Here is a 13,057-nt window from a genome sequence, read left to right as displayed (position 1 = left end):
TGACATAGCTGTGATTCTGAAGTTTAACGTACACAAGAAAGTGGTCGTGACCAGGGAGTGAGCTCAGCTGTAGAACTTTATGATCACTTTTTTGATCATATCTTTCTCAGAATTTCTAAAATTGTTAATAATCAACAATTTAACACCGTAGAGTCGTGCTGCTTTCGTGGGAAAAAAGTGTATCACTACTATTGTTGGTAGAAAAGTTCCTCTGATTTCCTAGTAGCACTGGGGTTTAATTGTATTTACTGACAGAGGTAACTGTTATTATTTTTATTATAATTGCATTTTTTTGTCACAGACATGTGGGGAAACAAAATAATTTCATTCGCTACACGAAATATTATGTACAGATCAACATTTGAAACAAAGTGTTTCTCTCTAAGCATGTCTTATTATTTCAAAACTATTTTGTTTTTCATTAAAAAAAAAAAGACTTTTACTGGCTCAGAAATAACCAGGCGGTAATTTTACACAATCGCATAGCATGTCATGTTTCAGTGCCGCTGGAGTTTTGCAGGTGTCAAAGCTATGTAGAGGTGTTCAGAACATAGGATGAAAGGTATTGTTCATTTCCTGAAGCAATTTAACAAATAATCACTCACTCTTTTGTCTCCACATCTTCACCCTCTCCTTTAGGTGACGTGTAATTGCTTCACCATCAGTGATGGGGAGCTGCAGGAGATTGGAGTTGGCCTGTATCCAAGGTAACAAAGGGCAGCGTGGAGAGCATGCACATCTAAAAAGCATCATTAATTTCAATCTTGCTCGTAATCTTTGTTAGATGCCACTCTTACTTATAAAAAAGCCACAAAATTTAAAAGCTGCGTAGACTTACCTGCCCGATCACTGCGCCCTAACCAACCCCACCTGTCCTTGCACCTGCTCGCTTTTAAAGCCCTGCCTGCGCTTCTCGATGTTTTCCTGACAGTTCTTTGAAGTAGCAGGAAAAAGGGGGGACTCAAGGGAGTCAATTTTTGCTGTAAGGCAAAAACCTGAAAATGAATGTTGACTGTATATACTATAATGCTGTTAGGGGAAGACAGACGGAAAAGGAAAGCTGGAATTCATAGAGAAATGCTAGGTTTGGCTCCCAACTGATGTGGGATTGATAATGTGTTTGTTGTGTAGAATAGGGGGCACATTATTCATGCAATGTAAGTAATTAGTGTTAATTTCTGTAGTTTGAGTAGATTTCGTTGTGTGACTGTAACATTAACCAGTCATAAAGTGTGTAAGTACTAGGGGTGCAACGATACACAAAATTCACGGTTCGGTTCGGTTCGATACTTTGGTGTCACGGTTCGATATTTTTTCGATACAAAAAAATGTTCATGCCTTTTTAATTTGTCATTTATTAAAATTATAAATATATATTTTAACTCAAAAGTACAGTTTTTAAATTTAATGTTGCTGAAACAAAAGTAATTTAAAAAATAAATATCTCTCAGGGCTCTCAAAATTTCAAAATCCCTGGTAGCCCTTCGGGCAGGGACTCTTCAGTTTTTGGTAGCCCAAAATAAATCTAAGTAGCCCGAATAAAAAAGAGAGCAATTTTTTGATTGATGTTTTGTTTCCTGTTTTGTTTCCTTTACAATATTATACATTAAAGTATAATATTGTAAAGGAAACAAAACATTAATCAAAAAATTGTTGAAAAACAAATTACAACATTGTATAAAAATTACAATCATCAACTCAAATACTTGGTTCTAATTGAACAGAAATTTCTATGAACTTGTAAGAACGGTGTAGGACATGAATCAGTCTGTGTCAGATCCTGAATTTGAAATTTCCACTGAAGTCACGGGTAAGAGGCAAGTGGAACCAAGATCGAGGCCATTTGCTTTTTGAAGTTTGCAAAGACTGCTAAATTTTGCCAGTGGTAGTTCACTCTTTGCAACATAGTACGCTGTTCTAAACAGATTTTTCAGGTTTATTTTTAGTATGTTATTTGCAATTGGTGTTTGTTCTGGGAAAGATATTGCAGACTGAGCAATAATGCATTTCTTGCATTTCTCATGGGTTCTAATGGGGGCCTTTCTTAAAATGACTGGTCCCAGTAACAAAGGCGCTTGTCGACTCAGAAATCGAGAGAAAACCAACAACACACCCGGCAGAACATTATGTTATTTACAGGGGTGCACATAAGTGGTCCGCATGTGCGCATTCGCTGTCAAAATAAAAGACGCGCACCAGATAAGAAGTTGCAACGCGCGTTTGCGTCCATATAAAAGGCAGTGTTTTTGTCCGCTAGAGTGGGATTTTCACGGCACATTCCGCACCACATCTCTGTGCGTTCATCATTTGTTTGAAGCCAGCTCACCTCCTGCAAACACTTTTCAAATTCAAATTCAAATTTTATTTGTCACGTACACAGTCATACACAGTACGATATGTAGTGAAATGCTTGGACAACTGCTCGTGACCTAAAGAGAACAAAAAAAGGAAAAGGCTATGAATAAGATAGGAAATAAATATGAAAAATTAAAAAGGGTAAATTTAACTAGGAAGGAATAAAATATAAATTAAGGTTAAAAATGAAATAACTGTACAACACAAATTAGAATGAAGGGTAAATTTAACTGGGAAGAATAAGATAAAGATAAATATATAAATTAAAGTTGAAAATAAAATAACTGTACAACAAAATACACAATACACAATATAGAACTATATAAGAATGTATGAAGAAATAATAACAATAACAGCAGCTGTACAAGTATTAACCGGAAATGAAGAATATAGTGACCAGTGTTGTGCAAAACCAAAGTCCAGAAAGTCCAGTGTGTGTGTAAGAACCATATGTGTGGGTCAGTACTGTGTGGTGGTGTGATTGAGAGACCGTATCGCCTGCGGGAAGAAGCTCCTCCTCAGTCTCTCTGTGTTGGTCTTCAGGGAGCGGAATCGCTTTCCTGACCTCAACAGAGAGAACAGTCTGTTGTTGGGATGGCTGAGGTCCTTCACGATCTTCCTGGCCTTGGTCCAGCACCGCCTGCTGTAGATTGAGTGCAGGTCAGGGAGCTCGGAGCGGATGGTGCGCTCAGCTGACCGCACAACCCTCTGTAGAGCTCGTCTGTCCTGCATGGTGCTGTTCCCGAACCAGGTTAAGATGTTTCCCGCCAGGATGCTCTCTATGGTGCACGAGTAAAAGTTCCTGAGCACCTTGGAGGGCAGTTGGAAGTCTCTCAAGCGTCTGAGGTGGTAGAGACGCTGTCGGGCCTTTTTCACCACGGTGTTGATGTGACAGGACCATGACAGGTCCTGCGTGATGTGAACTCCGAGGTATTTGAAGCTGTCCACTCTCTCCACTGGGCACTCGTTGATGACGGGGGTCTGGTAGTTCCTCTCCTGCTTAGTGCTGAAGTCCACTATCAGCTCCTTTGTCTTACTGATGTTTAGAAGGAGGTTGTTCCTCTGGCACCAGTTCTCCAGATTCCTAATCTCCTTCAGGTAGGCCGTCTCGTTGTTATCAGAGATCAGGCCCACCACGACGGTGGTGGGCCTGTATTTTCCGAGAATACGTGCTTCTTTTGTGGTTCGGACTCCTTCTGACATTTGTTTGGAGGTGGAGGAACACCAAAGTAATTGCTTAAAGGAGCTTCTTCGACATCTTTAAGAGTTCTAAACAAATGTCTGTCCTCCTCCAGAAAATCTTATGTATGCAAACACGCGTTGCAACTTCATATCTTGTGCGCGTTTTTTTTTTATTTTTATTTTGACTGCGAATGCGCACCTGCGGACCACTTATGTGCAGCCCCGGTTATATAGCTCGTCATATTGCAGCCACAGAAATTATTTTGTCCATGAAACCATAAAGCTGCACTTTCTTTTTGCCTTATAGTCTGATTTGTCATAACTTTTCCGTTTTGTGGTAAGCTTTTCTTTGGCTGTCACTTCTTCACCCTGACCTGTCTTATTTGGCTCAGCAGAACTAAAATATAGATCCTGCTGCTTTTACACACACTCACATAACGGTCAGTGATTCTCTGCGCGATCAACCTCTCATATGTTTAAGCTTGCTGCGGGAGATTTCACTTGTCATGTTTGCATAGTAAGCTAACGATTGATAAGACGATGTCAGAGGAATTGGTGCGCAAATTATCATCACTCACCAATCAGTGCTGTCGCTCTCTATACACAGTTCGCGCGATTGCAAAGTGAAAGCAAAAAACAAGCGCAAATTCAAACGCGATTTCAATATGTCACATATTGACAGTGGCTCACCGATGCCAATGACATAATTACCCAGCTACATTTCCGAAAGAATGCAAAAGCATTGACATATATTTTTCCTTCCTACAATATCCCGACGGGCAGGGCAGAGATAGATTTTGGTAGCCCGACTGGAAAAATCGCTAGCCCCGGGACGTCGGGCTAGCGATTTTGCGAGCCCTGTATCTGATTGAGGAATCACTCATCTTTGGAAAAGAGAGTTTATTACAGAGAAATGGCTCTTTCCAAAATAAAAGCAATACTATACGCTTCTTCTGGGCTATATTCTCAGCAGCATATTGTAGCGGGTCAGGGCTGTTCGGGGTTCTGTTTGTACAGTTATGTTTTGTTTATGTTGCCATAGTGACGGGTGACGCCCTCTCGCTGCGACGGTGTGTCCTTCCGGGGTCAGAGGGCGCCCTGTGTGTTGTTGTTGTTGTTGTTGTTGCTGCTATGCGGTTGCCGCGCTGAGCAGTTAGCTAGCGGCAGTGTTCTTCTGCAGATGTCAATAAACAGCTGTGCTCCTTGGCTAGCTCACGGGAAGCAAGACCAAACGACACCTCCGTCTCCTCCTTGTCTGAGCTCGCCACATTGGTGTCAGAAGTGGGATGATGGTGGCACCCCATGTTCTGACCCGAGTGACTTTTCCCCCGGTCGTGACCGGCCGGTGCGCCAAAAGAAGGCACCTGGACATTTGCAGGACTTTGTGTGGGGTAGTGGGGTCGTCAGGGATGACTGACCCCTTAGGTGGGGGCTATGTAGCGGGTAAGGGCTGTTCGGGGTTCTGTTTGTACAGTTATGTTTTGTTTATGTTGCCATAGTGACGGGTGACGCCCTCTCGCTGCGACGGTGTGTCCTTCCGGGGTCAGAGGGCGCCCTGTGTGTTGTTGTTGTTGTTGCTGTGCGGTTGCCGCGCTGAGCAGTTAGCTAGCGGCAGTGTTCTTCTGCAGATGTCAATAAACGGCTGTGCTCCCTGGCTAGCTCACGGGAAGCAAGACCAAACAACACCTCCGTCTCCTCCTTGTCTGAGCTCGCCACAATATTAAACATATCAGGTCCCCATAAGGAGAATCATGTGCTAACGGCTGTCTAAATGACTCGGGTAAAGTTTGTAGCATGCATGCTTGTTGTTTTTGTCTGCTTCCACTTGTCTTTGCACTAGGATGATGTCGGTGTAAATGTGCAGTCATATTCGTTGTGTTCCCACTAGTGCTGTCAGCGTTAATCTCGTTGAAATGACGTTAACGCCACAACACGGCAAATCTCCGTTAACGAGCTACCCCTGATCGCCCCGTGCGTGGGGCTAGACGGCTAACACGTTAATGAGCTAACTGCACTAACACACTACTTCCCACCCATGTAATTGAGCATTGCGTGGCACATCCAACATACTGTTTTACTTTAGTCCATGACGCGCTTACCTTCAGGGTCATACGTCACATGAAAACCAAAATAATTCCAAACGCCAGATCTGAATGAGGGTGGGGGAGGTTCAATTTGCCATGTTGCAAGGAGAGCTTAACTTCTGTCTGCTAGCTTGCCCTGCACTCTTCCTTCTGACAATGCTGTCTGTGTTGAACGCTCAGTGGCTCTGCGCTCGGCAGTGCAGCCTAGGCGGAGTAGTCGAACGCAGATTCACTGAGCGCTCAACACAGACAGCATCGTCAGAAGGAAAGTTGATAAAATAAATTACAAATTTTGTATTGTTCGATACATATGCGTACCGAACCGAAAGCACTGTATCGAACGGTTCAATATCGATACGAGTATCGTTGCACCCCTAGTAAGTACGTCCATTTTTAGTAGAGCAGTTAACAAAATATTATTCACTCTCTGCTGTCCTAGAAAGTGGAATGAAGGCCGTATACAGCCTTGCACTGGCATATTTTTGCCTTTTCGTATCACTGCAGAGACTCACCGAAAGACTAAAAATCTTCCTGTCACAATTACTCTATAGCTCAGGAAAGGCAACCTCTGGTGTTGTGTAGATTTTGAATATCTGCCTCAGTTTTATTCACATTCATTCTGATATGTCTACCTATCGTAGTGGAAATACTGTAACTGTGTACACAGACCTCACAGGTTACACACATGTGCATAAGTGTTGATAAACCCCTTGACCTGATTTAGGGATGTGAGCATGGCCCTCACTCACATGGTCCAAAACTTGAAATGGTCCTCATAAAATACACACGAATACACACTGAGACACACACAGCAGTGCAGTACTGTATGCACTGTAATCCATGTATTGAATCCCGGGTGAATGGGGTGGGATTTGGCCTGGTGTTGTACATGTCGTTAGTGTTGTCACACACACAGACACACACACACACACCACAGGTATCCCTGCCAGTTTATCTGGTTCGTGTTGAGATGTCAGATGGTCGCAGTGGCATTACCAAAGCTCAGCCAAACCACGTGGGTCTATGTGCGATTTGTGTTGTAACTCATCCATAAATAATGGGCCCGTTCTCAGAATGGTCCCCCTGCCTATTCATATTTTGGGTTGCCTAGCAACCATGGGTTTGCCGAAGAGAGGGGGATTACTGTGGTGAGACTACACCTCCGTTCATCTCACCGCTTTCTGCTCATTTTCTGTCTCTGTTATATTTTCAAAAACTCTTTTTCTCATTAGCTGACTTTCTCGTTCTCCTCTCAGCTGCACTCATCCGTACCATAACCCTCTTTCACTGCTAATTGGCCTATTGACAACATGATGTGAAATCCTCAGAGCGCTCTATCAAAAGCAAAATGATTCAGAGTTGAATTGATAGCACAGATTACGTGTTGTAATCCTCCTCAACCATACATTTTATATTACCTCGTTTTAACCCCCATGTGGATGCAAGGAAATCCTCCCAGGGGTGCAGTGCAGCAAAAGCAGGGAAAAGAAATTACTTAACAGTATAACATGCAGACCTGAGAGATGTTTATGAGGAGCACACTTTTTAGAAAATGGAATCACTTGACTGTGTTGGAAATCAAAAATTAGATCAAATTTTCTCAGCCTCTATGGGATGACATCAGTTTCCGCTTGGTTACATGGATTGATAGTGGCCCTGTGTCAGATTGGTGACCTCTCCAGGTCTCTACCCTGCCTCTCGCCCAATGGTAGCCAGGTAGGCTTCAGCCAATACAACTTCTCTATTGCTAGATCGCTTTAATCCTCACCACAGTCAATGTTCTCAAATGAATCATAGCAAAAAACAACTTCTTTATATAGCAAGTGTATTTAAAGCAGGTGATTAGGGGTTTAGCAATTCCTGATTCCATTATTGATGATTGATTATTTCCCCCTTTTGTTGTGATCAGCGTTTGGGTCATTACTCAAAAAAAGTAATTATTACCTGTAATACACAGAACACTTTTCTTTAAAGTAATGCAGTATGTTACTCAATTACTCCAAAGAGAAGTAATTTGTTACATTATTCGTTACATTATATTCTAGTTTCTCCGTAAAATGACTTGTAACACACTCTCTCATAATTGCCAGTTAACAATATAAACTGAGGCTACAGTCCCACACACTAACACAAATCTGTATCATAAAGAGACACACATGCAATCTTTCTCTTGGTATTTGGGTATGAACACAATGCAGAAATAACCGGCACAAAAGAGATTTCAAAGCGATGAAAGCCGCAGTGATGCTACTTTAGAGAGATGAGCAGGTAAACTGCGGAAGCTGTTTGCAGTCATGGAAACAACAGCCTGACTGCTCATCTGTTTGTTACCTGTTTACATTCAATGTCTGGTTGCTGGACTCGTGGTCGGCATTCATTCACACTCAGCTTTAACATCACTCTGGGTTCTTGGCTGGCAGTCGGTGTAGATGTTTGCAAAAAGCCAAAGTTCATTTAGCAGCATAATCTAGTTGTTTCTTTCCATTTTACCATTGCATTCCTCCTCCAGTACACAGACTGAAATAAGCTGATTCTAGCACAAGCGCAAATGGAACCGAAAAGCAGAATCAGTAGGCAAGCAGACTAACATTTCCAAGTAACTGAACTACTGGGAACCGATTCTCGATTCCCAACCCCACAGATTCTGGTTCAAGTCTAACTAAAAAGGTATATACATTTTGGGTTTAGCGTTTAATGCTCCTGTGTTAGTACAGCAGTGAACCACCTCGAAGCTGAGAAAAGAATCAATTGTGAAAGAAAGATGCTCACAATAGAAACAAAGAGATGACATATCTAAGCCTTTTCCATAATTTAATACCAGTTATAATTAAGGATAATAGACCTTTACTATCTGCAATCTCACACAATATTTCGCTCTCCGCCCTGCTACTGCAACACTTAGTCTCAGTTAGTGTGAGCCGATACTGTTAATGTGAGATGTGGTTTAGTTAATTAATCTAATTAGTATGCTAATTAGCCTCCTTCTATCAGATAAAAGCATCGTTTGGAGCGCTTGATTCCTAGTTGATATTCAACCTGCAACTTCTTCACTGTAGAACAAAGCCAGGGGGTTACTTTTACAAAGACTGAACACACACGCGCACACACACACGCACTTTATCTGTTGGACCTATTGTTTTGCTGAATATGATAAACGAGTGCAGCGGTAATGGAAGGGGTCATAAAAACAGACAAGCCTCTTCAGTATTTTTCACGGCCATGTGTGCAGTGACATTAAATGTCTTTTTATGGGTCACAGAGGTCGTCAAGTACTTCTTTAAAAAGCACAATATCAACACGCACAGTTACATGCTCAGCATGAGAACGATGCACATCAGGTCTTTCAGTTAATTAGTTCAGCTTGCAAAGCAGTTGGATTCTCTTGAGATGTGCAAGATTACAATCATGAGAGAATCCATCTTTCCATGCTTCAAGTTCTTTAACCTTTAGAAAACCACAGTTGGACAGGAACAGTCAGCGTGCTACCAGGATCTACTAGCTAATAAAGTTTTGCTACAGGGAATTTTCAGTACAACAATCTTATGTGACACTTTGTAGGCAATTCAGCCAATAACCTGCCAAGAATATTTTTACTTTTATCTAGTACATCCATAATTTAAACATCTCACCTCTCATGGTTGTCTCCATTCGATTGTACCTACATGTCAGTGGGAAATGCATCACATGTGGAAAACGTTCGTACAGTTCCTAAAGTAGCTTGTTTGTGGATACTGGTTAATTTTAAAGGGAAAAAAAAACACTTGTGTATTGTAAATAAAAACTGTAAGTAAAACCACTTATATGTGGTATCAGTGTCTCCATCAAGATGCTGTCAAAATAAATTTGGGAGTGAATGAGCAGGAAGCTGATTTGTGTCGGTAATAAAATTGGGAAATGAGATAAAAGCCTTTGTTGTGACAGAAGTGGAGTACCCATCGTTTCCTGATTTATTGTGCGCCTGTCTGAGAGGCAGATAGACCAACAGAAAGAAATAAAGAGTGACATTTGTTATGACAGAAGCAGACTACTCATTTTGTCACACTGTGCAGGGAATTTTGTGTGTACATATGTGTGTGTGCATGTAACTTTTTGCTTGCGTGAGTGTTTTGTTTGAGAGCTCCGTCTTAAATGTGCAGAATTAAAGGTAACATTGCCAGATGATTTTTAAGCCCCTAACAGCACCTTGGAGTCGGGATCTTTTTATCTTTAGGGAGAAATGTCACCCAGCGTGTGTTTTTTCTCTCATCATTATGCTGCCACAAAGTAGCATTACAGTCAGCACCGGACTGACTGAAACCCCAAAACAGTTGGACATGTAGCAGCTGGCGGCTCAGCAGGAATGAGTCACTTCTTATATTTTCCAAACACCACAAGTAAACAGTTTCTCATCCTTTATCTCATGCTGTTTCCTCTCGGTGTACGAGTATTTAGGAGAAAGGGCTGCCAGTCATCGTTTAAGGAGGGCGACACAAACACATACAAACTTTGTTAGAGTTTATTTGCAAGTTAAACATTTTATCACACATCTCTCAGGCTTCCTCCAACTTTTTGTCCATCTCTTTTCTCTCTTTCACTTTTCCCTCAATTCATTCTCCTCCCGCTCTCTGTTTGCCATCTTTCAGTTTATCTCTGTTAAACCACGACTGCCGGCCAAACTGCGTGATGGTGTTTGAGGGGATGAAACTGGAGCTCAGAGCTGTTCGGGATATCGACCCTGAAGATGAGGTATGATGAAGAAAATAACCTCACAGTATGGCTTTTGAACGATATAGAATCTGAAACCAAGAACTATATCTGCCATGAAGTGAATTTTATTATGCAAGTAACAAATACTGTATACTTATCCAGTATTTGATAGATGTACACTGAATTAAATGTTATTAAAGAATTATTACAAGATGTAGCCAAGTGAAATTTCATAGCAACACAAGCCGGATCACAGCTCCTAACTTGGCAGTGTTTTCTCCAATTTTCCGTACTTCATCATCCCTTGTGACTATATATAATGAGATTAATCCAAGCCATCTGTCCTACAAGACACACAAACACACACAAACACACACACGCGCGCATTACTTCTACAGTATCACATTTCTTCTTTTTAGTCTGTTTTCCAAATGTCTAATATAGATATGTGCTTAACACTGATCCTCAAAATATGGCCTCAAATTTATTTAAGTGCTGTAGGTAAAAGTGAAAATTAAATTTGAGCAAACTGTTTGTTTCTCAAACTAAGCCGCTCTCTCTCTCTCTCTGTCCAGCTAACTATAAGTTACATCGAGACGTTGTCACTGACTGAAGATCGGCAGAGGCAGCTGGAGGAGCAGTACCATTTTACCTGTCACTGCCAGCGATGTGACTCGCGAGACAAGGTCAGAGGCAAACAAATTAAATTGCGGCCTTCATTCACTTCTAATCAGGATTACAGCTATTTATTTGGGTGTTTTTCCCCCCTCATATGTCCAACAATCAGAGCAAAGCAGCTATCATCACCAAAGGTGGTAGCCCTCTAGATTTCCAGACTCTTCCAAATCATACCTGATCTTTTTTGGTGAGGGGTCACATTTGAGACTTGCACATATCGCTGTCGCCATAGCTCGAATATTATATTTTTACTCTACGATGAGTGTAGAACGACACGGGCGAAAATATATTTGTTGAGTGAGTGAGTGCCTGCGATGGATGTAGTGGTGGAAATGTCACTGTTTCATTCATGACAGATCATTTTGAAACGTCTATATCATTTTCCAATAAGAACAGCTCCAATAAACTGGTTAAAAGTCTGTATTGATCCTTTTGTCCTCTTATCATTATAACTGAGTCCATAGTGTGCACATGGTTAGCCACTTTCAAAGTGCAGAAACACACTCTTTCACACACTTCTGTGTGTGGATGATGATTTTGCACCTTATCGTGATCGTTTTTAACTTTGTAAAAGATATTTGTGGAATTTCAACCGTACATCCTTACTGCCTGTCTCTCTCTCTGTTTCACACACACACACACACACACACACACACACACACACACACACACACACACACACACACACACACACACACACACACACACACTTTCTGTTAGAGTGTATCGGTGCGTAACGTGTTTCGGTGTACCCTTTCCTGTCCTCCTCTCCCTTTCCCTCCGTCACTCTCTCACACATCCTGTGTTATCTCCTGCTCTCCTCCTCGTCTTCCCCTCTGTCACTCGGTCACGCTCCACCTCGTCACATCCACTCTCACTCTCTGACCACCTACTGAAAAATGAGAAAAATTATCTTGTCTTGCGGCTGCAGTTTTCTTTTCCATCCATCTTAATCTGCTCCATCTTCCTCCTGCGCTTTCTTTCGATGTGTCTGTTTTCTTTTCTCTCACTCATATCATCTTTTTGTCACTGCTGCGACTTCAGCCTCTAGCTTTGTTCTCTCTGTGCTTTATATGGCACTTCACTCTTACTCTAGCACTGCGCTTTTTATGCTTCTGTGTTTGTTTGAGACGAGTTAAGACGGAGCACTCAGTTGACTCTCTGGAACAATGGCATTGATTCATTTTTTGCCACCGACCTTTGTTCTGCACACAGTAGTGACAGAAACACACACTTTCTCTTTCATTCTACTTGTCTTTAATCTCGACATCAAACCAGCGCATGGCTGTTTTCTCTCTGTGCATGTGTTAGGATTTACACAAATTGCACGCTTATTTTACAAAATTTTACTCATAATTTTAAAGAAAAAAGCTACGTTTTAGGATAGATTTCTCTTTCTCATTCCCTTTAATCTTGTAACCTTTTCCTTCCTGGCCTGAAACGGGTCACAGGTCACTAGGTCACTGTGAATCACACAATGGGTTTTTAATAAACTTAATCTAGTGTTTATTTATTCCATCACACCACAGCGGTTATGCATAGATGGATCTCTGGAGGCCCCATTCTGTCCCCTTAACTTCTGCACTGTGTGCTGAAATCAGCTGTACTATCAAAATAGTTTTTCTTCAACTTGATTTTTATGTTTTGGAGGTCAAAGCCACGGGGAGACAGTTCTGGCGAGCAGGGCTGGTGGTGAGTGATAATTGTGTTGTTCATAATGTGACCTTCAGGGAGTGATCTACACAAGAAGTTATTTTAAAGGTTATGAAACTTAAAGCTCCTTTCAGCTCCTCCCTTGTTCACTACGGATTGCTACAGCGAGTAGCTCCACATATTGGAAATGGCAGATTTTTATACCGGATGCCCTTCCTGTCACAAACCCAAAGATTTTTTTGTCTCCTCCCAAAATTGAACTGGGGATTTTGTTTTTCGTTTTTTTAGGTGAATGTGTAAACCACTACTCTATGGAGAATCTAAGTTGTTAAACTTAAACTTAAAAGTTTTTGATTGATTCCCAGAATTTGTTGATCAGACCTTGTATGTTCACGAGATCGTTTGGTTGTTTTAGACAT

The 13,057-nt window shown here is 41.6% G+C and overlaps 1 protein-coding gene across 1 annotated transcript in view; it reads left to right on the top strand.

The window, feature by feature from the left end:
- smyd3 (SET and MYND domain containing 3) overlaps positions 1-13,057 on the top strand; it is a 105,517-nt gene that overhangs the window by 81,404 nt on the left and 11,056 nt on the right. The window contains exons 6-8 of the mRNA XM_004539505.2: positions 640-707; positions 10,244-10,346; positions 10,883-10,993. Of these exons, the coding sequence (XP_004539562.2) occupies positions 640-707; positions 10,244-10,346; positions 10,883-10,993 (282 nt within the window). The remainder of the gene's footprint in view (positions 1-639; positions 708-10,243; positions 10,347-10,882; positions 10,994-13,057) is intronic.

This window comes from Maylandia zebra, linkage group LG1 (assembly GCF_041146795.1).
Source record: "Maylandia zebra isolate NMK-2024a linkage group LG1, Mzebra_GT3a, whole genome shotgun sequence".
Taxonomy (NCBI): Eukaryota; Metazoa; Chordata; class Actinopteri; order Cichliformes; family Cichlidae; genus Maylandia; species Maylandia zebra.
The sequence above is the reverse complement of the archived record's forward strand: the minus strand, read 5'-3'. Positions and strand labels throughout refer to the sequence as shown.